Source organism: Sceloporus occidentalis, unplaced genomic scaffold (genome assembly GCF_023333645.1).
Source record: "Sceloporus occidentalis isolate IW3139 unplaced genomic scaffold, rSceOcc1.0.p SCAF_95, whole genome shotgun sequence".
NCBI lineage: Eukaryota > Metazoa > Chordata > Lepidosauria > Squamata > Phrynosomatidae > Sceloporus > Sceloporus occidentalis.
The window spans coordinates 1,643,456-1,670,324 of NW_028317075.1; the positions used below are offsets into that span (position 1 = coordinate 1,643,456).

The 26,869-nt window shown below is 39.1% G+C and overlaps 1 protein-coding gene across 1 annotated transcript; it reads right to left on the reverse strand.

Moving 5' to 3' along the window:
- Positions 1 to 16,009: 16,009 nt before the first annotated feature.
- On the reverse strand, positions 16,010 to 22,003 carry LOC149284314 (dynactin subunit 6). The gene is made up of 7 exons (XM_089496894.1): positions 21,966 to 22,003; positions 19,913 to 19,977; positions 19,546 to 19,651; positions 18,946 to 19,034; positions 17,558 to 17,605; positions 16,191 to 16,333; positions 16,010 to 16,108 (listed from the first exon to the last, which is right to left on the reverse strand). Exons 1-7 carry the CDS (start codon positions 22,001 to 22,003, stop codon positions 16,010 to 16,012), a joined length of 588 nt encoding a protein of 195 aa, XP_089353020.1.
- Between the last annotated feature and the right edge of the window lie 4,866 nt (positions 22,004 to 26,869).

The window sequence follows — 26,869 nt, forward strand, 5'->3', positions numbered from 1 at the left end:
CCCCTTCACTATGACATGCTGAGATTAGGGCAAAAACTCACGGTGAAACCCTGAGAATTCCTGTGTATGCTTGGGGCCCCTATGGTTACACCAGTGATAAAAGGGTCTGGTTTAGACTTTTAGAACTTATAGGCAAAAAACAAGGATTTGGGATTTTGTCTAGTATGTGGAAACTCTGTAACACATCACAAAAATATGCTGTTGTTGATCCAACCTCACTTGCATAATTAGCTACTTTTCATTCATTTTCCCATGGCTAAATTTGGGGTACTGAGTATGCTTAACGTCATAATATGGCTCTGGAAAATTTAGCAAAAATACAATTTTATATAGAGCAATCAGCAAGTAAATGGTAAAGTATGTTTTCCTTTTTTTATGTATAATTATCCTCAGCAAATTCTTCTGTAAGCACTTGGTAAATCTGTCTTTTAGTAAAAGTGTATAAAGGCAGTAGAATTAGCTTATTACAGATTGTTATTTCATTCTAATATTCTCCAATAATGTTCCACGATGAATAAAATACAATAACTAATATCATCACTGATTAGTAAGACCTTAAAATCAGTTCTCCAATATTTAACTCCTTAGAGAATGCTGCATGTGAATTTGAGAAGATATCTATCTAGCTATCTAGATAGATAGATAGATAGATGGATGGATAGATAGATAGATAGATAGATAGATAGATAGATAGATAGACACTCACTGGCCACTTTATGAGGTTCAATTGCTTGTTAACACAAATAGCTAATCAGCCAATCACATGGCAGCAACTCAAAGCATTTAGGCATGTAGACGTGGTCAAGACAACTTGCTGAAGTTCAAACCGAGCATCAGAATGGGGAAGAAAGGGGGTTTAAGTAACATTGAACGTGGCATGGTTGTTGGTGCCAGACGGACTGGTCTGAGTATTTCCGAAACTGCTGATCTACTGGGATTTTCACGCGCAACCATCTCTAGGGTTTACAGAGAATGGTCCGAAAAAGAGAAAATATCCAGTGAGCGGCAGTTGTGTGGACGAAAATGCCTTGTTGATGTCAGAGGAGAATGGGCACACTGGTTCAAGATGCCAGAAAGGCAACAGTTACTCAAATAACCACTCATTACAACCAAGGTATGCAGAATACCATCGCTGAATGCACAACACATCAAACCTTGAAGCAGATGGGCTACAGCAGCAGAAGACCACACCGGGTGGCACTCCTGTCAGCTAAGAACAGAAACTGAGGCTACAATCTGCACAGGCTCACCAAAATTGGACAATGGAAGACTGGATAAATGTGGCCTGGTCTGATGAGTCTCGATTCCAGCTGTGACATTCAGATGGCAGGCTCAGACTTTGGTGTAAACAACATGAAAGACCACGGTGTACCCATCTTCTGATGGCTACGTCCAGCAGGATAATGCACCACGTCACAAAGCTCACATCTTCTTGCAAGTCACCTCAAAATCCTCTGTTGTTGCATGCTCTTCTTTCTCAATTCCTTTCCACTCTTCATGATGCCAATATAAGCAAATGCTTCTGAACTTTGGTTAACTTGCGAGTTTGCTGGAAACTCCCATATTTTACCTTGAGCAGAACCCTATCTTTAGTGCAGCTGTCAAATTACTACTGCAGCATCATGGAACATTTGTTATGTGACCCTGCTGGTTGCCCGACTTATCGTGCCTATGACATAAAACTTTTTGAAGATATGTCTTTCCAAACATGAAAATGAAAAAAAGGGTATAGGATAAAAGTATTGAAAAACCCCTGACTCCTGAACATGGCTCTAACCACAGCCCCTTAAACAAAATTGTCTCTTTTATGTCGTGTAGTATAAAGGTTGTGAAGTAATATATATATATAACCCAGGCAGCCATATTGTAAAATCCCAAGTAACCAACACCAACAGTGGTCAGGTTTATTATGTATATATAAATTTGCTAGAGATTTCAATATAACTATGCATATATAATGTGTACCATGGAGTGAACCTAGTAATCATGCATATATTATAAACAATTTCTTTCACCGTCCTTATTTTACTTGACGCTGAACATTGATTAAAGGCTTGAGTCTTGAGGCTTTCTACAATGTTTAAATTTACAATTTCTCGGTAAAACACACACATAAAACTTGCAAGGTCATGACTGAAAAAAGTAATAAAAAAATCTAATATTGTTCTGGGCTTTTAAGTCGAAGTGGTCCATTTTGAAGATTTATACCATTCATGGTCTTATCAGAGATACAGTGCAGCTGCTCAAACAGGAAATGGAATCTCCACTTATAATACAATGCAAGCTGAAGGCTGACTCAACCACAGCCAAGGCAAACAGCCCTTACCTCCCCATAACTGACCGGGAAAATGTGAAGCAGCAACGTTAAGTATTATTGGCAGTCTATAAAGTATTACATATGCTGGATAACATTATTGCATTGTGACATGTCATTTGTTTCTTTTATTTGGCATATCAGCTTGTTTAGCAATTTGTTGGTGGTTTTGTTTTTAAAAGGGTATTTTTGGCTAATGTTGTTATTTTGGGGATCAGATATGCACAGGCATTAGCTTTCAGTGCACTCTTTTCCAGAGGCCGTGTTTAGGGTTGACCTACTGTCAAAAAACTATATATTAACTCCTTCAAAACCTTCATGACATTCTGTGGCATCATGAAAAACCTATCATGATGACATGGAACGTCATAAAAAAAAAAGTAGCGGAATGTGCTCCCATGCACACCGTTACCCGGCGATCCCCGGTGCAGGGGACTGCCTCGCACTCTTTCATGCCAGAACCCAATGCTCCATTCGTGTAGTCATAGCCCAATAAGCAGCTGCAGTAAAGTACTTAAAAAGTAATAAAAAACCCCCCAAAAAAACATTATCCAGCTGGATCCTGGATCGCTGTGAAGGACGGTTCCCGGTGGAGGCGACTACCTCGCACCAAAGGCAGCCCTCAGTACCAACACGATGCTCCATGAATGTAAAGTGAAAAAAATAAATGTTAAAAAAAGTGTGCCAACAGTGCACACTGTCATGCAGGGGATCAGACATAATGGCACAGCCAGCCACCTTCCCCACCTGCAAATAAAATCAACAAACTTTCAACAAAACTAATTATTTAAAAAAAACATACACCCAGAAAGGGGGGTGCATGAGAAAAGCAAAATGCTGGTATACTTGTGAAAATTTATATTTTATTATCTAAACTGTGTTTGCATAATCAGTTACCCCTTTATTTTCTGTGTGCCTACCATGCCCTATTACAGGGGTGTCCAAGTTTTTTCTGCAGTGGGCCACTTCATCAGAATTGTATACATGCGAGGGTCGCACTCATTTTTCACTGCGTGAAAATATGGCCTTTAATTAGATATGCAGATTAAAATAAAGTAAATGACACAAAACCTTTACTTTTCCTCTCACTGATTTCTGGGCCTAGAAAGTTTTGTGACTACAAATTCAGGATTCTGGATAAGTTCAAATGAAATAGTTCTATTTATTTTAGGGATACACCGAAATTAAAATTTTGGACCAAAACCGAAAATTCAGGGTTGACTTAGCCAAAACTGAAAATGACCCACCCCCCACATACTTTTAATAAAAGTAAGTTGCACACCAAAATTGTACCAAAAAAATTATATATTATGATTGTTAACAGCAATCTCAGGCATACCCAGATTCCAGCATGTACTGGTTGGCTGGGCATTGTACCAGTAATTTTTGTCCAATTTTAGTGTGTAACCACACTTTTATTAAAAGTAACACACCACAATTGGACAAAAAAAAATTCAACAATATGACTTGGCATGATAGGAGTGTGATTGCTAACAGCAAACACACTCTTTTCATACCCAGGCAACCAGTAAATGCTGGAACCTAGGCATGATGGGACTGTGATTGCTGTTAGCAGATTGCTGTTAGCAATCACACTCCTATCATGCCAAGTCAGCCAGTACATGTTGGTACAGGGTGGCTGTAAGTGCAGACCCCATACTGCTGGCAGCATCAATACACAAGGGGGGCAGCTGGCCAGGTTTCAGCATGTACTGGCTGACTTAGCATGATAGGAGTGTGATTGCTAACAGCAATCACAGTCCCATCATGCCTAGGTTCCAGCACTTACACACTCATTCATTCATATACTCATTCATTCACACATTCATTCCCTCACAGGCATACTCATTCAAACAACCTCCCCCACCCCCTTACCTACTACAGCTCTCGATGCCGCTCACAGACTTCAGCAGGGGGCGCGGCCTCCCTCGTTCTCCCCACAGAGGAGGCAGGACTGGAGCAGAGAAAAGACCCTCCCACAAGTAAGCGGCAGGGCTTGTGATCCTGGCTGCCGATCTCACGCGGGCCGCATTTGGCCCGCGGGCCGCATGTTGGACACCCCTGCCCTATTATGTGTGCTATTGTACAGTAAAATGTAGTGTGTCCTGTAGATTTAAAATATATACAAAAACCTATGCATGTGAGGTATTTCTGTAATCTGGAGATGCAGCTGAATACATTTTGGTGAGTTTTTCTGCAGTTGCATGCAATCTGTGCAAGCAATCCTAAAAACATGGAAAGTTTAGTGAAAAAAGCAATGAAAATTAACCTTACGACTAACTTTGCCAAGGATTGTTGACTAACTGGTTGCATGATAAGTGTCCACAAGCTCCTAGTGAAATACCTTAGGCTGTCTTCTCTAAAAAAATATATATACTCTTGTGAGGGTATTTTGAGCTGATGGACTGCTAAACAGTCCCAAATGGGACACAGGCGTCACAAAATAAAATTAGAAAATTTTCAGTTTGGAACTTACATTAATATATTTTGTGGTATTTTGGTCAACTGAACTGGTTTGGGGACCATTTTCACAAAATATGTGAAAGACAGGGGAAACTAGAGATAAGCAGCTCTGCAGCCTGAATGGGGCCTGACAACATGTATATAATGACACTGTACAGGGGCATAACTAGAAACCACAGTGCTCTGGTGCAACAATTGCCCAGAGGCCCCCCAACTTAACCAAGCAACATGTACCACAGTGCCATCTTTGTCCTAAACAGCTAACGGTCCAGATTGAAGGGCCCTTTCAAAACAATGTTGAACTGGTACGAGGAGACAGGAACAAGGGATCGCAGGGTTTTCCCCAGGCCCCCTAGAGGCACGGGTCTGCCACAGTTGAAACCGATACCCCTGTAAACGCCACTGATACTGTAACATTAATATGTTTCTAAAATTAAAGAGCCACCTTTTTATAACTCATGTTGCATGTTGAAGATTATATTAAAGGTCCTGGGAACCACTAGCTGAACAATGTATGAACCTAAAATAAACATCTTGGGAGCTACAGATTGGTTAGGCCTATTTACAGAAATTGGAATCTGTTCACTAAATGGAGAGTTTTCAGGAAAGGCTGCAGGAGAGCTGTGGTTTTTACCTTGTTCAGTTTACTATATATTATAAAGAGCCAATCCCAGTGAGCAAATGCTGCAGGAAGAGTGTGGCTGATTCTGTATAATGCATAGGCATTCATTGAAACTCCGAGTCTGATTTGGGGTCTCAAGGTGAAACCCTCAACTACTCCCAGACCACTTCTCTCCCACTCCCACAGCCCTTAAGCATGTCTGGCCCCACAAGTTCAAACAATAATGTTTTTCTCTTCTCTGGCATTTCCTGGGAAGTTCCTCCTCGCCTATTATGCATTATACAGGGCCTAATCCGCCTTTTTTGTTAGAGAAACATGTCAGTGTTGCACCTTCATAAGGACGAGCCTAATATATTGTTACTCAAAAGTTTTGAAATAACTTTTTCACTATAGTCTTCTTGAGATAATCCCTCAGCAAAATATGAATTACATTTTTGTAAACACTTTTTATCAGGTCTATCTATTCTGGCATCCAAAGCTGTACCCATTGTTTGTTTTTTATTGTCACAGTAATAAAATGTGCCGTTTTCAAAGCTTTTTATAGGGTCTTATCTACCATTACACTTTCTTGTTCCGTGGTGTTTACATACATACTTGCCTTCTGACTGCACTGAAAAGTTCATTGGCTTTGGTTTTAATAAGGAATCCTGCTGGGATTTCAAGCAATTAGTAACTTGTTTGGCTGCAGATTAAGTCCCCTACATCTGCATCAAAAACTCTCAGGCTCAAATTTTTAGATAACCCAGCTGCTTGGAATGATTTTATTTCGGACAATTGCATGCTGGCCTTCTTATATCTCAAACCCATTATTCTCAATTAATCCTTTTCATGGGGAAAACAAGCATTTTTTGCAGTTTGGAAAGTGCTCCATACCCTTCTACCTTTGAATACTGAGGTTTACTATAATAATAATAAAATAATATAATAATAACCACAAAGCACACTTGATCACTAGCCTTTACATTCCTGTCCTCATTTCATGTCAACACTCTCCCCAGTAGCATAACACACGTATTATTACAGTTCATTAATAACAATTTTCAAGCAGCAGAGAAAGATGGGATAAAAATATATAGCTCACATCGTATTAAAAGCAGATTTAACAGTGCATTTAAAATCATGCGAAAAGTAAGATAGATATGTTTTTTCCCTCTTATGGATTTAAGATGCACTAAATTGCAACCCCTTTTAAAAAATGTAATTTTACAAAACTTTATCTGTAAATAGCTTTTAATGATGGAGAAAAGTATATATATATATATATATATATATATATATATAATTAAAGTAATTATAACTAAAGGGTCTAAAAGATACATTTCTACCTGTTCTGGACAGGTATGATTCAGTCTTCTTTGTTACTGCAATACACGTATGATATCATTAATGAAAACAAAACAAGTAACACAAACTACTATACACTAAAAAGTAGTTTTTTCTCTATAATGGCTCCCTGGGATTTAATTCATTTTGGCAATACCCAGATCACTAAATATTTTAGATTTAAAACACATTTTCGAATGTCATCACTGCACACTGGGGCAAAAATGAGCATAGCAGTGTGTATATTGCAGATGGACACAGATTTTATGAGTTATACCAAGGTAATCCTAATAAACACTTACAAAAGGGTTGATTTTCTTGAAAGTTTTGGACACTTACTTTTTGGATACATGGTTTGACAACTGCTTTCATACTAAACCCTGGTAGATATCACCTTGCCCATGATCTTTGTGGATTGCCTTCAAAACCCAAAAAATTGATGGGAACTGAAGTGAGTGTTCATATAGGTTGACAACTTTCTTAGATCTACTCAATCAATATAGTTATGCAAGGTGCCCATGTACTTATTGTTCCCTGGATTGTGCTTAAATGTTTAAGATTTCAAAATCAAGCCTTAAGGGCTAATTCCTACAGCTCTGTTCACTCGAGTTTAGGTTTTCTATGAAGTTTCAGAAGTAACCCTAGTAATTTACTTGACAGCACTCAATAAAGCCAACTTAAACAGCAACTGACATATTCACAAAAAATCAAGATGTTGTTAAGTTGAGTACCATCTAGATGGACACTGGAGTTGCCTTGTCAAGGTGGGTCATTTTGGTTGTTGGTTGAGTTGCTGAGTCTCTTGACATTTAGTGAATAGACCCCCAAAATGTTTATTATATTAGCTTTTCAGATTATTGTATATTCAGCCTAAAATTGTTTAAGATGAATCCAGTCACTCTTACTTCAATAAGATGTATGATTAGGTTGTTTTGCATAGTTATCTTACAATGGCAGCTACAACAAGTGGATACCATAGGGCTGTAACAATCTGTTGTAACATGTAACCAAAATCACTGGGGCTTAAAGGTTGAAATCAGATGAATATACTCACAACAGTCTGGTGCCACCTTGATTAAAACTGTGCAAACAGGATTAGTAATTACATGGAAAAGCCACATATATCAAGTAAAACAAGTATAGCTATTGTTTTTAATGCTATTTATCATTGGTGTCAGGTGTATTGACTAATGTAAGCTGCAGGGAATAGTTATGAACAATGGCAAATACGCAAACAGAAAAGAACGAATGTGAGAAGTGTATATAAAGTTGTATGCCAGGATTTGGGCATTCTTGCTGTTTTATGAGTATCCTGTATAAGGCTTGGTAATGCTGTATTTTTCAAAGTAGAGGGCGTATTGTGGTTCTAAAGAAAATGGTCTCTAGGCGTTACATCATAATCCTTTGTGCTTTTCGCAGTCCAGTTTTTAAAAAATAGTGTAAATTGCAGGACATTAAAAAACATATTTACTTTGTATTTACCAAGCTTTGTCATCTCTTTATAAAACTCAATTGAGCATTCTTTATTACGTGTATTTTTTTTTTACCGTTAAGTGCATACTGCCATCTAGTGGCTGCCATTATACAGCATTATTATAATTAATACATTTTTACAACACCATCATATTACACAGCGCTGTACAATGTTATATATTATAAGTTCTTATTTTTTGCATTTATTAATTATTCAAATAAAATATATTCCCATGATCCTTTCGTCTAACAGTTTAATACTGTCAACGACCAGAAAGTCATACGGAAAATTTATGAAGCTGTTGTGTCTCATGCTGTCTACCCTTGCAGCCGTCAAGTTTGCTTCGTTTCACTTACATGACAACCAGATCCACGTTCTGGGCTTTTGGAACATTCAGAAGATTTGTTTTTTGACCCAGAGAATTACTCACCATACTGGTGCACAACCCATGCTTCCGTCCACCATGGTGATTCACACATTTCTGGATGCCAGTCTGATGGGCTGGGGGAACATGTGTTGTTACCATCATGAACAAGGTCTCTGTTCGTATCAAGAGTCTCACATACCTATCAGTATCTAAAAATGGCCATCGATCCTGCTGTCTGTCACTGGACAGAGTTATTGCATGGCTTAGAAATTTTAATTCGCTCTGACAATGACACCCCTGTGGTTTACATCAACCATAAGCGTGTGGTAAGGTGATCAGAAGTTTCCAATTTAGGGTAACCTATAAATGTCAGGTGGCCTTCTATACTGTTGTTAAAGTGTATTTATTTCTATGACACTTTTTGGCCCAAAGACATGAATCTTCTTCTTAATTAACTGTTAAGTCCTAATATTTATAATTTTTATTATCTCTTATTCATTTAGCTCCATCAAAATACGCAAAGCTATACAAGTTAAATGGGACAGTTAACACACATAACAAATTTACATTAATACATTCAGATACATCAGAGTTGAGAACCTTGTCCGTAAGCTTGCCAAAGTACCTGGCAGGGACGGTGGGCTTTTTAGGGCCCGGCTGGTGAGCTTACAATTTAAGTATATTTACATATAATAAATAATATGTCATATACTGATGATGCAGAATTTCAGATTGTATCATTATTTCTTATATATGAATATAATACACAACACACAATATATACGACATGTATTTAGCACATAAGGGTGCAAAACTAAAGATGTATAAAATAAACAACAAGAGTATGAGCTACCGAAATAAAAAGTGTTGCAAACATTCAGCTTGTATGAGGCTTCCTTTCCACCTAACCCTCATTAGTTCATTATCCTGCTATTAACTGTTCTCTTTCATGAAACACACAAGACGCTTTGTATCTTGGGGTCTGCTAATTTATTCATTTTGTGTTAGTTGAATTAAGCCATTGTCCGTCATTTTGGATTCACAAGTCTTTTCCTTCTTACCGACACCAGGTGCAATGCTGGCTTTTTAAAGTTCAGCAATAACAGGCATTTTTTGTCTATAAAATGAGTCACAGCTCTGTGGATCCTCCATGACCACCCACATATTTCATGTGGCTTTTTTTTTCAGGGAACGAGTACTTGTGTCAATTTGTTGTATGTACTTTCCGTGATACAGCATTATACATAGATAAACAGCGGATTTCGACTCAATATCACAATGATGTCTTAATAGATGCAAGCTGGGAAAACTATTAAATGTGTTTATTCTTGCAGTTAAAAGCCATTTGGTCTCTGAAGTACTTTATGATCTCACCGTGGTAGTCATATAACCTGTTTACTAAACTCCCTTTGGTGAGGATCTGTCCCATACAGTATACATAATAAACACTTATGTTATGGTTGTTACATATAAAAGTAAGCAAAGTAAATGCATTAGGACCCACCACACATGCATAGCAGTGGAAGAAATCCGGTAACCTAAATTTTGTCTCACGCCAAAATCCTATTTGTTTCATCTTATACTCATTGTGACCTCAGCAAAGCACGCAGTGTTTCATTTAGAAATGGTCATCATTGTGAAGGTCCTCACAAAGCATTGCATACTAGTGCTTTGTATCCTGCAGGAATTATTACTAAATGAGCTAAAAAATTCAGATCTCCTAGCCTACAGTCGGTAGTTATTATATAGGAAGATATAATAAGATGATAAGATACCACGCAATGGCCAGGTTAGCCTGAAACTAGACAGCTGCCCAGGGCAATAGCTTCCGGGTGACGTTGCATTAAGCCTGGCTATAGTCAACAAAAAGGATTTTAATAAGCATGACTGGGGGCAATAAAGTCATAGTTTACATATGATGCATCATGCTGTTATTACATTAAGGGAGATAAATGAAACAATATTTCTAAAATCAGCATTGACGCAAATGTATTTAGGCTACTGAGTGTGACTAGTGTGCTATTAACCCTGCTATGGTTTTTAATGGACTTTCAAACAAATTATAGAACAGAAAACCAGTTTGGCTAATATATTACAGGGTTATACAGTATAGGCATCCTTGTTGGCTCACTTAAAAATATTGATCGATCACAAACATAGCTTGGTAATATATGGGCTGAATAGGTGTTCTTTTTCAAAAATCAGCCTTGGTCTAGTTGGGATCGTCTATGTTTGATTGATCCAGCAAGATCCCACGATGGCAGAAAGTGGCACTGGATAAATGCCTCAACCAACATTTAAATGATATAACAATATGCTACTGTAATGTCCGTTGCATGTACATATTAACCCATAACAAATCAATAAAAAACCACAGACACAGTATTGTAAATTGGATAAAATTGGCCGTAGTCAATAGCGGGTATAAGAGGCATTAACAACACAAACCATTTCATGTAATAACAACCAAATAAATTCTTATATATAACACACCAAATACAATCCGCCCTTTTCTCAGCCAGATTGTGTAACACCAAGCCTCTGTCCACCTCACCACAGAGGCAACCTTTACCCCTATAAAACTACGACAATATACATACATTTAAACACACAAAAAAAGGGAGGGGGTGGGACACTCGCTCAGCAACAGCTTCTTGAAGATTTTCCTTGAGGTAAATGTAATCTCTCTGTGCGCAGCTGATTGCACCAATCAGCTGTGCTTATTTTCCCGCCGCACAGAACACTTGAGCAAACGCTCGTGCTGCAGTACAGCTGATTAACCAATCAGCTGTGCTAACTAAACTACCTGCCCGGCAACCTAAGACTGGATTTAACTAACCTAGCCCGCCAAAACTTAATGCCCTAATCTTTACTGACCTTTTAATGACCCCTGTTATATAACTAATGTCCAGCAATGGAAAATTAGCGCGCCGCTTAGGCAGCTTGCGCTTTTCAATACTCACCACTCTATTGATGCTCAATTAAGGACTTGCTGCTTTTGTGGATTCTCCAACTGACATGCTATAAAGCTTCAGTTGACACAAGCAATATACAAGCCAAATCTATCCTTAGCTCTGGCAAGTGAGCTGTGAAGTCTTGGGTTGCCCAAAGGAATTTAAATGTTCCAAATTTCTGCACAACAATATACTTTCATCTGTTTGTGCAGATGTTCAGTAAGGTGTAACTGACTTTGGTTGATCTCAATAGTTTTGTGCATGTATTAGAATTACATGTTCCCAATACTGTACATTTTTTCTGGTACATTTCCATCAAGGTACAAATAATTGACAAAATCATCCCTCTTCATTCTCTTTGGTATTTCGAATGCAAAGGCCTTCTCAATTCCAGCATCAACAAACCACCTGGAGATGCATCATCACTTACATGTGTTTTGTTTTAAACTGAGCTACAGGTACATATAGCTCAGGTCTCACAGCTATGATGTCATGCCAGCGGCATTATGGTCTCATCTACTGAAAATATTGCCATTGGCTACTGCTGTTGTCATGCCAACACTTCACCTCAGGGTTGCTTGATGTTTTATCATACATTTTGTGTATTGTCTCACATGTAAGACCCTTATATTTTAAATGCCGCTCATGTTAGAGTAACATTGTAAGACAACACTTTTCAAAAGACCTTATAAGAAAATCTTAATCAGAGTCTGAAACCAATGACAAGAAATAGATAATTCGATGTAAAACTGAACAGTAATAAGAACCTGAATGCTGGACAACAGTAGAGAAAGGACTGCTGCTCCATCCCACCCCAGGTAGGTACGCAAACCAAGAGGGAACCTAAGAAGATTAATGCAAAAACTCTATTTATAAATGGAATATATTTTGGACAATAATAACTCTGTGCAACTTCTAAATAATCAATTCCAAACAATTCAGTGTTTTGGCTTTTGCTTAAGAGAAACCGAGTGACTATTGTTGGCCCTGAGAATCAACTTTATTCCCAAATATGGCTGTAAAGATTACATTATATCCACAGGATTGTGTGCTTCCGGACCTGAAGTCTTAATGTGGTATGTGTAAATTTGTTAGTCACATTAATACGTTTTACCAGAACAACAGCTATATTTAAAAACTTTTTGCAGCCCAAAAAAAGGAAAACCGGAAATCTAGATAAAAGCAAGGAGAGAATACAGGTTACTAAAAATGATGGGGTTCATGAGTAATTGGTACTTGGAAGCCAATAAGATAGTTTCAAGATTGTGATAATATGCAATCAACACTGATGTGGGTACAGGGCGTGCACAGGGTAAACTCTTATGGGAGAAGACAAAATGAGTATATAAAACTTAACATAAATTGAAATCTATATGGCCCAAGCATCTCAAAGTTTTAATAGCTTCAAAATTTGAGGTGGTACCCCAGCTGGGTATGTATGGGCGCAGCAACAGCAGTACTTAGACTTTAGTTCGTGTATTCAACCTAGCTTTTTGTTGTGTGTTAATAATGTGTATAATATATATGAATCCCTATGTTACTGTTTTCCATTAAAGACCATAATGGTGGGAACCTTGGTTTTTTCCCAAGTTCAAAATGATTGGTGACAGTAAAGTTTTATTTAAGTATATTAGGGGTTATGGATAAACCAAGATTATATATCAGTGCTGTATACCGCTTTTTACACTTTGCATGAAAAGACTTTTTACACATAACAACCACTGTCTCTTTAAATTAATTTAAAATTTTATCTCACCAACATATATAATCTCCATGTTTATTTATGAATAACGAATCTAGTAGTTAAATGTCAACGCTGGTTTTCCTTAATATATACTTTATAATTATCCTATAATTTGAAATTGCTCAAGTTGGGAAATTGGAAATCACCTGAGGAACTGTTTTTGAAGTCATTACAACTAATAGTCATTTGTGGGAATTCATATTAACGCTGTTGCTTAAGGCAAAAAAACCCAGGATAATGCAAAAGAAAATAAATAGCACAATAAACTTACTGCTTAAGTACAATGCAGTTCAAAGGGAAATTGTATAAATGAGCCTTATTGTTTTCCCAATAGCGAGTGTAACTCTGATCTCTTATTTAATGCTTGAAAATCTTTATACTCATCATGACATAGGCAGTGGTATCCCATGCACTTGGGTTTATTCACTAAAGAGAGTTGTGGTTTATACTCTCTCACTTCACTATTCATTATAAAGAACCAACACTTGCAAGTTTCCTCATTCTGAAATGTTGTGATGGCCCTGTATAATATAATATAAATTAATGTTAGAAATGTAACTATACATTATACAGGGCTCACAGGGGCTGGACCTTCACAATGTATAGTTAAGCAAAGGAGCTGGAACTCTCCTGAATAAACCCCACAGGGTTTTAGAACAGTGGTCATGCAAAAAGCAACAAAATGTTTTCACTAACCTACTAGCAGGGGTAAACTTTTCAAAGGTAAGTCTTAAACATTTACAGATGTGATTCAATTGGCAACTCAAACCACTTGAAAGCACAGGACTGAGCTGGCTCACAGGTGAGTGAGCACTCAGTTGTACATTGTGATTGTTCTGTTGACGTCAATTGGGCACATTTTTAGTGGGGTAACTGGTCTCCTCTTCCTGAGGAATACAGTTAGAACCCCTTTTCAACTCCACTGCCAACTCTGTAAATATAGCAAGTTGGTATGAAAAGCATAGCATTTTGTCTCCAGGAGTTTACAACATCAACTTGAACCGTTAGCTCAATGCTTTTTGCCTCTCAGTGAATTAATCCTAATGAATGTAATGCGTAATAGGGGAAGGTTTAAGAGAGCTTCTGAAATTTAGGATTAATTAAGTACTGATTAGTAGGGTATGAGTTTATCTTTATTGTCCAGTGGTCTTAACGTGGATCTGCCTCCTTTCCCAATGTTATATTTTGCAGTTTAGCACACTAAATAAAATAATGCAGTGGCGTTTACAGATTCTAACACTAATATATATGCACTAGAAACCTATTTTATGTGTATGTCATGACAATAGCTATCTTTACTTCCCTTTTCTCGTGATTATTCCTTACAAGCTGCATGTACTTTTATTAAACTTTGTTATCGTAAAAGCTGTTATCATGGCATTCCCCTTACACCTATAACAACTATGTCCTGAATAAATGTATAAGAGAACGTTAAGTATCCTTAAAGTGGTGGCAAATCAATAAGGGACAAGGATTACTTTTGATATGTCTTCATTAGCACAGCAATAGTCATGAGTATGAGTGAACATACTGATGCTAGGCTTACTTAGAACTCTTGACCAGTGGATTTTTTGAGTTGAATATATTTCTTTGGCACTTTTGGACTGTCAGTATTGCTAAGCATACAGTATCAACACACTGAATTTACAATATACACACACAAATGTACACCATGTAATATTTGCCAAAGGTAGATGAAATTGCACCATCTGCATTAGCTTTGTACAATTTTTAATGGGCAGATTTTTTATCAATGATAGAAATTCCACTATATGACATAGGATCGCTGTTATTTAATGTCCAGGCTTTTCTCACCAGTGAAACTATGCTTTAAACGAGAAGTGCTAAACACTTCACATGTAACACACTCTACATTTTGCTTCAGAGAATGAAACTTTACATCTGTAAAGTTTTTTATTAATAAAAATATGTACTAATTAGTATTGTACGTGATACTAGATATATTTAGTTCCTGCAAAACAGGCTAGATATTGATCTGCTAACGGTGTGGTTTATCATAACAGATGTTTAAATCTGTATATGGGTGCAACAGAATATCACAGACATCGTGGGTAGGTATTTTACGTTCCAAATGAATTGCATTGCACAACTTCCTCATCCTCAAAAGGTTAAAAGAAATATACAAAGAAATCAGTTTACTGTTCTAGCAGTGTATATACTGGCGTACTATCGCCATCTGCTGCTAACCTGGTGAACTGCCTCTTGATTTACTTTTTGGAGTCTTTAGTCCAAGTTGATACCTTTTATGGCCCAACATAAAAACGCAGAGTACCATAAGATTTCGTTACCCTTAATTTGATTCATAGGTCTACAAGTGAGCAACACGCCCCTACATCACTTCCAGGAGCATCAGTTATAATTTGTGTTGGTAGAGACGTAACAGCCTTACCTAAAAAGTAAAATGAATCCTGATCATTCATTACAAAATACCATTTAGATGTGTACGATCATGTAATAATATAAGTCAAGTTTATTTTCAAAGCTTTATTGTGACAGAGGCAAGGTGTGCTATCATTAAGGACAGTGTCCTCTATCGCTCTCACTGCTAGCTTTCATTTACACTTTCCTTTTCAATGTAAGGTGACCACATAGTAAGACCTTACACTACAAATAAATAGCAATTTCAACTGAAAGTAATGCAGTTAAAATGACAGAAAATAAATGCTTTAGAATACGAGGTTATGGAAGGGGGACAGACTTGACACGAGATCTTTTGCCCTGAGTAGTTCAGTTTTTCATTGGGGTAGATGTCATTTTAGTTGTCTTCTTTAGGTGATGGTAATTAGGAAGAATTTTCATTAAGAAATCCAGTTGAAGTGTTTGAGGCTGCAATAAACAAGATTGTGTCAGACAAAATGACTTGGATAATGTTAATCTGAATAGGATAATGCTTGACGCGTATACTAACCTGGGGGCGCTCGGTCTGTACTCTGCGTAGACAATCTGATCCATAGATGACAGTGTTCTCTGGGATAACTTCACACGTATCGACCTGGCAGCAGGCACCAATAATGCAGCCACTTGTTAGGATAACATTTCTACCTACGTATGCTGGAAGGATCAACACGATTGAGACCTATTTAGCATTTTCTATAACACTGAAATAGAACACATTTTAAGTCATAGGACTGGTTGTTTGGTTTGTGAAGCATACCACTAAAATACATCTGTTAAGAACAAAGGATTTGGGGCATCCTCTTCGCAATAAAATGTCTCACATCTGAATTATTATTATCTTTTATTTATATAGCGCCAACAATTTATCAAAATTCATATTTCTCACAAAAGTTCATAAAACTCACAAACACAACTGAACTCTTATATAACTAGAAATTATACACACACACACACAAACATACATACATACACACACTTCTGAAACCAGAACAATTCAACATCAAATGCTGACACGGCTCCTAAAATGTTGTTATGTATCAGATATATTAGTTTGCATTTGCCTGTTGAATGATCCATCTGGTCTAGAGCTTTCTGTAATAAAATTTTGTTTCAGCATTCAAATACTCCATAACATGCCTGCTCTCGCCACTCACTTATACGCCAAAAGACTCGACTGTACACAGAACGGGGTACTTTCCAGTTCCAATACTGCAGAAAACGCAATAATTGGCCCTTAGCCTATTTACTTTAAATGTACATCGAATTACAAATATGGCATTTCCTTCCCTCTCCTCCCTTGTGATTACAGCATTTAGCTAGACGTTTGCATATCCTTTTCAAGCTTCCTGCCTTTTGTTTTGCTAATTAAAGTTTTTAAAGTACACCAACAATATGTTTTCCTAAATACAATTAACCCTGAAATCTCATAAAAGTGACAGACAAGAATAGTGAAACAAGAATAGTAGATTGTGTGTAAATATTATATATATATATATATTCACACTTGAATATTTTTTTTATCTACAAGAAAGATGTATGCAACATGTCACATACCATTTGATAAACAGAAGAAAGAAGAGTAAAAACAGAACATTCCATAGATTTTAGAGAAGTCATAAACTTCCCATAATATGATAAGTACTCCATTAGATTGTAAGCACATGTGCCTTGCCCTCAAAAGCCCACCATTCCTGCCAGGAACTTTGTGTAGAAGTACCATAAGGCTACACGGCAGTTCCATTAAAATCACACAGCACTGCGTAAGCCGCTAATAAACAAAAGGTAATAATAATAATATAATAATAATATATATTACTCAGAACATATAAATAAATAAAAAAAAACTGCTGGCTTGGATGCTCATAGCCAAACTCTTACCTTTGGATTCAATCACATTATTGTCGCCAATTTTCATTGCTTGAGAATCTAGATATGACAGTTAAGGTTAAGCAGAATGGCAGTTAAGCCGCAGCTTTCAGTGGCTTTGTAAAAATACATACCCTAAGTCTTATTTTCTCCACCTACACTTCCTAAAGGATATTGGAAACATGAGCTGGATTGTTTAAACACAAGCCCAACTTGACATTTTGCTTGCTGTATGGCCCTGTTGAGTAGCTCCCATGCCCCAGTAACTAACATATACACTATCGCACACACTTACACTAAAGCATACTTACTCCATTACACGTCACTCTGTCATCCAGATATATTCTTGATATACCGTATTTGCTCGATTATAAGACGACCCCCCAAAATCTGAATATTAATTTAGGAAAAAAAGAAAAAGTCTGAAAAAGGGTTATAAGACAACCCTATAGGAAAAAAGTTTTACTAGTAAATAACAATTCATGTCTATTTTTTTTTTTGTTTTTAATTTCCTTTTATTTACCAACCTGCCCCCAGTTATGCTCATCTGCCGCCAGTTATGCACATCTGCCCCCAGGCATGCCTTATACCCTCCTATATGCCACTCTGCCCCATGTTATGCCTTTTAACCCCCTATATGCCACTCTGGCATATCATGGGACAGAGTGGCATATCATGGGACAGAGTGGCATATAGGGGGACACTTACATACCCAGACACTAATATACCCACCCAGACACTTACCTACCCACTCTGACACTTACCTACCTACCCAGACACTTCACTCACTCACATACTCAGCTCCCACGGGATTTCAGCATGACGCTGTGTGACCCCACTAGGCCCCGCCTCCTCCAGAAAATTGCTTTGGGACGGCACAGTGCCGCCGGGTCCCGGTCCTGCAGCAATCTCCCCAACCGGCTCTGCTTCCCCGCAGTGGGCGGGCTATCCCGGGAGCAGGAAGGTACGCGCGTATGCAACCTCGGCTGCTGCCGGCACTTTAGCTGAGGTTACCGCACAGGAGGATCCAGATCCCCTGCAGCGATGCGGGGGATCTGGATCTTAGTCTAATAGTCAGACCTCATTTGAGGTCTGATTAGAAGACGACCCCGATTACAAGACAAGGGGTATTTTTCAGAGCATTTGCTCTGAAAAAAACCTCGTCTTATAATCGAGCAAATACGGTATTTTATTGTACTTGCAGTTTTTTGGTAGCCGGCTGTGCCACTGTAACAGTTTCAAGATATGAAACCAATCAATGCCCAATTCATTGCTTTACAAAGATAACCAGGAAAAGAAAGAAGCACACACTTGGTTATTTGCTACTGGCAATTTCTGTCCACAAGCCATGTAAGATGAAGCCTATATTAGGCACATGTTCATATATCTGAAAAGGATACAACATCCAACTTCAAACACATTGTTTGTGCCAATGATCATGGTCTTTGGTTCAACATCTTGTGAGTCAGGTGCGATGTTTTCAGGAAAACTAAAAAAACAATGAGAAATGTACCATGTATTATCTTGTACTATCTCACTAGCCTGCAGAAAACTTGCCGGGGTTAGTCCTTTATAAACCCAAGAGTAGTTGGAGAAATGGGAGGTTTTCTAGCCATCATAATCCCATTTATGCATATAGTAGCCGAGAGTACATGTTTCCTCTTACAAATGCATGGAGTGATCTACAGGTCACCCTCTGCCTGTCCACCCCAGCTATTTTCCGTGCAGGGGGTGTGTTTCTCACAAAGTACTTTAGTACGGATTCTTTTTGGTGAAGCTTCCAGGGATAGTAAACTGCCACACTAATTAATAAACCCCTCTGGCACCATAAAACGATGATTTATTGATGATGAATCAGGCAAAAACCCAGCTTAGAACATAGATTTGAAAATCAAAATCAAACCCCACCTTAAGTTTTTTTTATTCGCGGTGGTGCACACTTTCCATCTTATCTTAATGCTTAGTACTGTTAGGTTGGCCTGCAAAGCAAGATTCCTTACCCGTTTCTAATGAAAGCCTGCTCTTCAATGAGGTTTCCTTCCCCGATTATAATTGGACCCGATTCTGCATATATGCGAGCCTTTGGGTGAACCACTGTTCTAGGACCTGATTTAAAAGAAAAGGTATTTAATGATGTACTCTCAAAAATGTTAGTGAAACCGTTACATAAAGTACTAACTTTCTCCAGGATCACTATACAACAAAACGTTATATTAAAGTCAAGTTTCAATTTTCTTTTGTGTTCTTTGCATTTATAGTTTTATTTTATAAATTAAAAAGGACACATTTAATATCTTTTCCACACATAAGTATAATGTATTTTATGTAATCTAAAGTAGGGATGGGCTGACATAAGTGTCTACTTACCGATTGTAACGTCTCCTTTAATTTCACTTTCCACACATACAACAGCGCCTGGAGCAATTTTCACACTATAACGACATTGACATTTTAATGAAATTTGCACACATGTCCGAAAAGGAGGAGGGACACCCAAGGAAACAAGTGAAAACAAAGCAGAAAGTAACAAATTTTAATTTCGTTGCTTTGTTTTCGTACCCCACTCACTGCCGCTTCTGTGTCCCCATTATCTGGCCTCCTGGAGCGCTTCCTCTACAGGGTAGAGCCTTGGAGCATACCATGGGGACAACCTCATGCACAGGCATCCTGGAGATGTTCCACAGCAGGGCAGAGCCTAGACACACCCTCTCCCCCTATTGGAGGAAAGGGAGACGGGGCTGTCCCTGTGATGTGTATCTACCCCTTTGGGGAAGTGCTCCAAGATGCCAGACTAATACAGATAGATCTGTGGAGAAAGATGCACAAAGACGCTTATCTTTCAGATATGTGGATCTGTCTGCATTATTCTGGCCTCTTGGAGTACTTCTGCAAATGGGCTTAGCCATGGTGCAGACCACCGGGACAACCCCCACATCCCATTAGTTGGAGAGGGTGTGTGCGCGGAGGCTCCACCCTGTTGTAGAGCCGCTCTGGGAGGAAAGGATAACACAGATGATAGCAGGGAGAAGAGGACCAAGAGGAGAGAAGAAGCTAACCAAGAAGTGGAACTGCAATAGACATGGAAATGGTTTGCGTAAAAGTTATGGAAACATTGAGAGAGAGTGCGATAGAGTCAGAGTTAGAGAAAATGAGAGTAATTACGTGCATGATGGTGGGCAATAACGAATTTAATTTCCAAATGGAAAAATCCTTCTAAATTTTGTCTAAACCCGAAGTACACTGTCCAAGAATAAAATGTTAAATGTGTCCTAATTGTTGGAAGGTGAGAAAAGAGGCAAACGCTTATAGCGGTGTGGGGGTTCTGCAGCATCATTCCATGCAAGAGGGAACCACCTGCCTATTTAAAGGAAACACTCTGCTATTCGTTGCATTTACAGTGCTGTGAAAAAATATTTGCTCCTTAACGATTTAAAGAGGTAATGAAAACCTATATCACTCATGTGGGAATTGCCATCCTTAACCTAATAGCTGGTCGCGCCACCCTTGGTAATCAATCATTTGTGAAAACGGGCAATGAGCCTCACATTGCTGCAGAGGAATTTTGGCCCACTCTTAATTGTTTTAATCCAGCCACATTGGAGGGTTTGAGCATGAGCTGACTTTTTAAGGTCATGCCACAGCCATTCAATCGGATTCAAGTCAGGATTTTAACAAGGCAGACTTAAATTATGGGGGGAAAGTGCGGGTTATAATCAGGCCAACATGGTATTTTATGGATATTTGGTTTGTGAGCCGCCATCTGAGAATAGTCCTGATGTGACTGAGGCATGCGGGGGGGGGGGGGGGGGGGGTGTTTCATGGTTTTTCCCCATGTGTCATCTTGTTATATAGTAATTATGTCCCGTCTACACTTTGTACAGCGCTGCAGAATCTGATGGTGGTATATAAAATAATAATCTCCCATAAGGGTATCCTTCACCTATCGACAAAAACGGAGAAGCTTTCTTCGAGAGTACCAGATGGCTGGGATCAGACGCCAACCCTAGAGCAAGTTCATCATGTTATTAGCTAGTGTAGGACCTCTGAGCGTCTCCGGTAGTGGATATTTGCCAAAAACATCATGTCATAATTTAGAGTGCAGATTTAAGGATATAAGACTGGTTGTCATGGTGACTGCATCATTTACTCCTTTCCAAATCATTATAAGTTTATAAACAGCAATTCAAGGAGCAACAGCTGTGCATTCGATATCTGCTCAAACTGCTGAGCACTCTCTAATTGGCGTTCATAAAATGTGGCCTTTAATGTCGTTTTATATGAGATGGATGGCGATGAATAAGAATGAGTCAACGTATATAGGGCGACAGCGCCAGATACCTAAATCAGAAGATACCCTTTACAGATACACGTCATTCATACAGAAATGTAAATAAATGTGCAGGTTTAGTCGCTACATCACCTCTTTTGAAGCTGTGCCTGCTTGATCAGCTCCGCCATCTTGGTTAGGGAGGAGATGATGCTCGGCAATCGATTTAGCTGCGCTTCCCGACGGACGCGAATAAGACTAGACTAGTTGTTTGAAACGCGGAAGTAACGCGTGGAACGCATTGAGTACGCATAACATACAGTGTAGTAAATGGGTAACGAATGCTTAAAAAGAGGTCACAGCAAGCCACCTATTATGTGAAAGAGATCTATTTAAATTGATTTACGCAACTGTGCGCTCCTGAATAGCACCTGATGCATGTGTTTGAAACATTTATATCAATGAAGTCCATGTAATTGTAGGATGGGGTTTTAACTAGAATTACACTATTACCAAATTATTAGAAATCACACATTATGTTTAGTATCTGTTTCTAGGGATCAGGCTGCAATGTGTATAGGATGGTCATTAGATTGCACTGTATTTTATTTGTATGGAATGCATTTAATAAAAATCATGCATTAAAATAAATGTTCTGTCTGCAGTATGGATTGCTATTAAAACTATATGTTATGTGGACATGTGTGCAGCAATTATGTTCTGAATCCAAAACCTGCAAAGTGACTAATGCAAACTTTCTAGGCGCATTAAAGGGACAATCCATGTGAGAGTACTTTGTATAATGCATTCTTAAAACCTGAAAAAGTAACCATGTACTGAGAAGCTGTAGCTCCAGCTGCCACTTCCCCCTTCTCTGTGGTCTGACATTCTGCGCCATAGGTAAAAATCAGTGGGAGCACTTTCCTTGTATGTGTGTCTCATCAGAACACCCCTAGAGTGTTATTACATTCTATAACTATTAAACATGGCGGGAGATGGTGGCCGGACCGTCCCTTTAACATAAGTGCATTTTATTGTGCTTGCTGTACTGTGATCATTGAAACACAGCTCTGATAAAAGTTGTTAGTGTATACGTGCAAAAGTGTGCATCACAGGGAGTCTGTTGAATGTGTGTAAATGTGTATGAATTTGTGTGTGATCATGAGCTAGTATGTGTAAGAGTTTGTGTGAGCATGAATGTGTAAATATTTGTGTTAGAATGAATGTGTATGTGTAAGTTTGTGTGTGAATGAGTGTGTGTGTGAGTATGAATCTCTATGTGTAAGTGTGTGTGAGGCAGTGTGTGTGAGTATTTGTGATAATGTATGCATAAATATATATGCCAGTGCATATGTGAGTTACTGGGGCAGAGCCATGCACTTGTCTTTACCTGCCTCCTGGGCCAGAAGGTGCCGGCCCTCCTCTGAACAGAATATTCATTACATACAAGGTAAGTTATAATGTAACACAGGGGTGGGGGGCAGGGGCAGCTTGTTTAATTCCTAGTCCCCACTCTTATTTTTCCCTTAGCTCTTGGACTTTTGCCATATCCCCTTCTACCTCCTCCCAATCATCAGCTGCTATTCTTGCCACAATTATATTATTTTTGTGCCCAGGAGTAATATTTTTACTGTATGTTGTAATTACCATCCATTCTTTGTATTTTGCATGTTTGACTGTTTCAGGTGTACTGCTGGTTATTGACAGTACAGACATGCTATCTCTGTATGTACTTGGTGAAGCTGCTGATGCTTGTCTGCATATAATGTAAGTTCTGTTCTTGAATAAATTCAATCAAGGGGTTGTTGGCAGCAACCTCTTGTCTTAGATCAAGTGTAGTCCCTGTCAGAGGGGGAAGCTAGAAGGTGGCACAGGCAGGCTGCTAAAGGGGCCGAGGTGGCACAGGCAGGCTGTTAAAGGGGCAGAGGTAGCACAGGAAGGCTGTTAAAGGGGTAGTAGTGGCACAGGCAGTCTGTTTTAGGGGCTGCTGAGGCCTACCACGTCAATGTCTGGCTTAGTGTATAGTGATAGGAGTTATGCTGTACCACATATATTCAGTTAATGTTAGTTATTTAAACTTATTTAATTTATAAGTTTATTTTTTTCAGATTTCTAATTTTTCCAGATGAAATACAGTTTACAAATTTGTGAAATAAATATTCTTGCCAACATTTATTTTTTGTAGGTGGGGGGTGCCAGATACAGGATCTGTCCCGGGTGCCAAATAGTTTATGTATGCCCCTGAGTATAAATGTATATTTAGATATATGTAGATTTAGTGTTTAGTACACTTAGGCACACCTAACAAAGCAAAGGCTATTCTTGTGGAATTTAGAATAGAATATATTGAGGCTTATGAATGCCCTGATGCATGAATGAGCTCAAATAATCGGAATTTCCCCAGCTCTGTTTACATTCCACTAAAGTATCTTGTATTTCCCATCTTTCCTGTTACTTCTTTTGACCACTAGATGTCACAGCGGAACCATCACACAATGTTGATACTTTTTCTTAACTGCATAGTCATGTTTACTTAAGGAAAACCGTTGAAACTTGTTTTGACTGCATATGTGGATCTTTTTACATGCAAGAAGCGAAGGCGATAATATATTAAGACATTATATGCATACCTGGGAACTACTTCATTCCGGCTACCCGAAGCCTTCCCTTGACGTCGGTGGATGGTCCCGTGATACCAGTAGGGAGACACCCCAATTTAAAGGGCAAATAGGCAGGGAGCCTCAAGACCCAGCTCCCACGACCCGGAGGATTCGGGTGTTGACCCGGAGAAGCGTGTATATATATATATATACTGTATTCAGAGGCGTATCTACCGAAAATAGCGCCTATGGCAAGCACTGAAATTGCGCCCCTGTCCAAATATCTAAAACCCATTTATTAGCCCCTGCTGCCCATATATATATATATATTAGTCCCTGCTGTCGATATATATATATATACCGATAGCAGGTATAGATCAACACACAAACCCAGATCAACTGAAATTCACTTGTGACCTCAGCACTGAAGGTATATATCAAATAAACAGAATCAGACATACAAATCCTATATTTGCAGGTATACAATAATAATATATGAAACGTAGCATCGGAGGTATAGATCAAATAAATACATGGAAACAGCATTGCAGGTATTAATCAACTGAATAAGACATATTAACCCTGTATTTGCAGGTATACATAAATAATGTATGGAAACATAGCATAGCAGATATGGATCTACAGAATAACACAAAAACCCAGCTTTGCAGGTATAGATCAATTGGAATTCACATAAAAACACGGCATTAAAAGGTATATTTAAAACCCCCTAAACTACAGGCATAGATCACAGGTTGCACACCCCAAAGCCAGCCCTGGCGTCCACACTGCCCGCATAGAACCTGACCAGCACCCATATTACACACACATAAGATTTGCCATCTTTGTCCCCAAATAGCCCAGCACAAGTCAACTTTGTCCCCAAACAGTCCCATATACACCCTGCCTGTGCCATCTTGGTCCCCAAGGCTCAAATCTCCTGCTAGTGCCATCTTTGCCCTTCCACAATTATACATCTATGATACACACAAACACTTTTACTGTCACTCACTAATTCACAACTCATCCACACATTAACCCATGCTCTCCCTCATTCAGACAATTCATCCACACATTAACTCATGCTCTCCCTCATTCAGACAATTCATCCACACATTAACTCATGCTCTCCCTCATTCAGACAATTCATCCACACATTAACTCATGCTCTCCCTCATTCAGACAATTCATCCACACATTAACTCATGCTCTCCCTCATTCAGACAATACATTCACATATTAACTCATGCTCTCCCTCATTCACTCAATGCATGCACACATTAATCCACTCTTTACTTATATCACTTTCTAACCCCTCTCCCTCCCTTATCACTCCCTTACCCCTCTCCCTCTCTTATCACTTTCTAACCCCTCTCCCTCCCTTATCACTCTCTAACCCCTCTCCCTCCCTTATCACTCTCTAGCCCCTCTCCTTCCCTTATCACTCTCTAACCCCTCTCCTTCCCTTATCACTCCCTAACCCCTCTCCCTCCCTTATCACTCCCTAACCCCTCTCTCCCTTTGTAGTTCTCACCTTGAGGTCCAGCGACGAGAGCACGAGGCTTCTGCCTTCTTGCACTGCTGCGGTGCCCGCTGCTTCACTGCTGAGCGCCTTAATATGACATCATATTTCGGCGCTCAGTGCTGAAGCAGCGGGCACCAGCGACCGGCTTTTAAAAACTGTCTTTTTTTGTTTTTTTTTGATGCGGGGGAGAACGAGAGACGCAGAGCGGTTGCTAGGCGCCCCTCTCTCTCCTCCGCATCAGTGTTTAAAAGCCGCTCGCTGGTGCCCGCTGCTTCACTGGTGAGCGCCGCAATATGATGTCATATTGCGGCGCTCATCATGAAATGCCGGCACCGGGACGGAGTTACAGTGCTCGTGGAGGAGAATGAGGGGCGCCGAGCGGTTGCTAGGCGCCCCTCTCTCTCCTCCGCATCAAAAAAACCAAACAAAACTGTGTTTAAAACCCGCTCGCTGGTGCCCGCTGTTTCACTTCTGAGCGCCGCAATATGCCGGCATATTGAGGCGCTCTGCATGAAATGCCGGCACCGGGACGGGGGTAGAGGGCTCGTGGAGGAGAATGAGGGGCGCCGAGCGGTTGCTCTCCTCCGCATCAAAAAAAACAAAAAAACCCCCGGCATTTAAAAGCCGCTCACCGGCGCCCCCCTTGAGATGGCGCCCATGGCACGTGCCATAGCTGCCATACCCTATATACGCCTCTGACTGTATTTGCTCGATTATAAGATGACCCTGATTATAACACAACCCTCCAAAATATGAACTTGAAGCCTGAATATAAGCCTACCCTATAGGAAAAATAGTTTTACTAGTAAATATTAACTCAAATGTAAACTATTTTTTCATATTTAATAAAAATTGAGAAAAATGCATCTTTTTTTTTGTTTTGTTTTTATTTCCTTTTATTTCACAACCTGCCCCCCAGTTATGCACATCTG

What these genes read in the sequence shown, in the direction of transcription:
- LOC149284314 (XM_089496894.1), bottom strand. Translation starts at nt 22,003, where the DNA reads ATGGCGGAGCTGATCAAGCAGGCACAGCTTCAAAAGAG. An exon ending in TAAAGGAGACGTTACAATCG is followed by an intron (nt 19,652 to 19,912) that starts GTAAGTAGACAC and finishes CTTTTAAATCAG; the next exon opens with GTCCTAGAACAGTGGTTCAC. An exon ending in TGTGTTTGAAGTTGGATGTT is followed by an intron (nt 17,606 to 18,945) that starts GTATCCTTTTCA and finishes TGTCATATCTAG; the next exon opens with ATTCTCAAGCAATGAAAATT.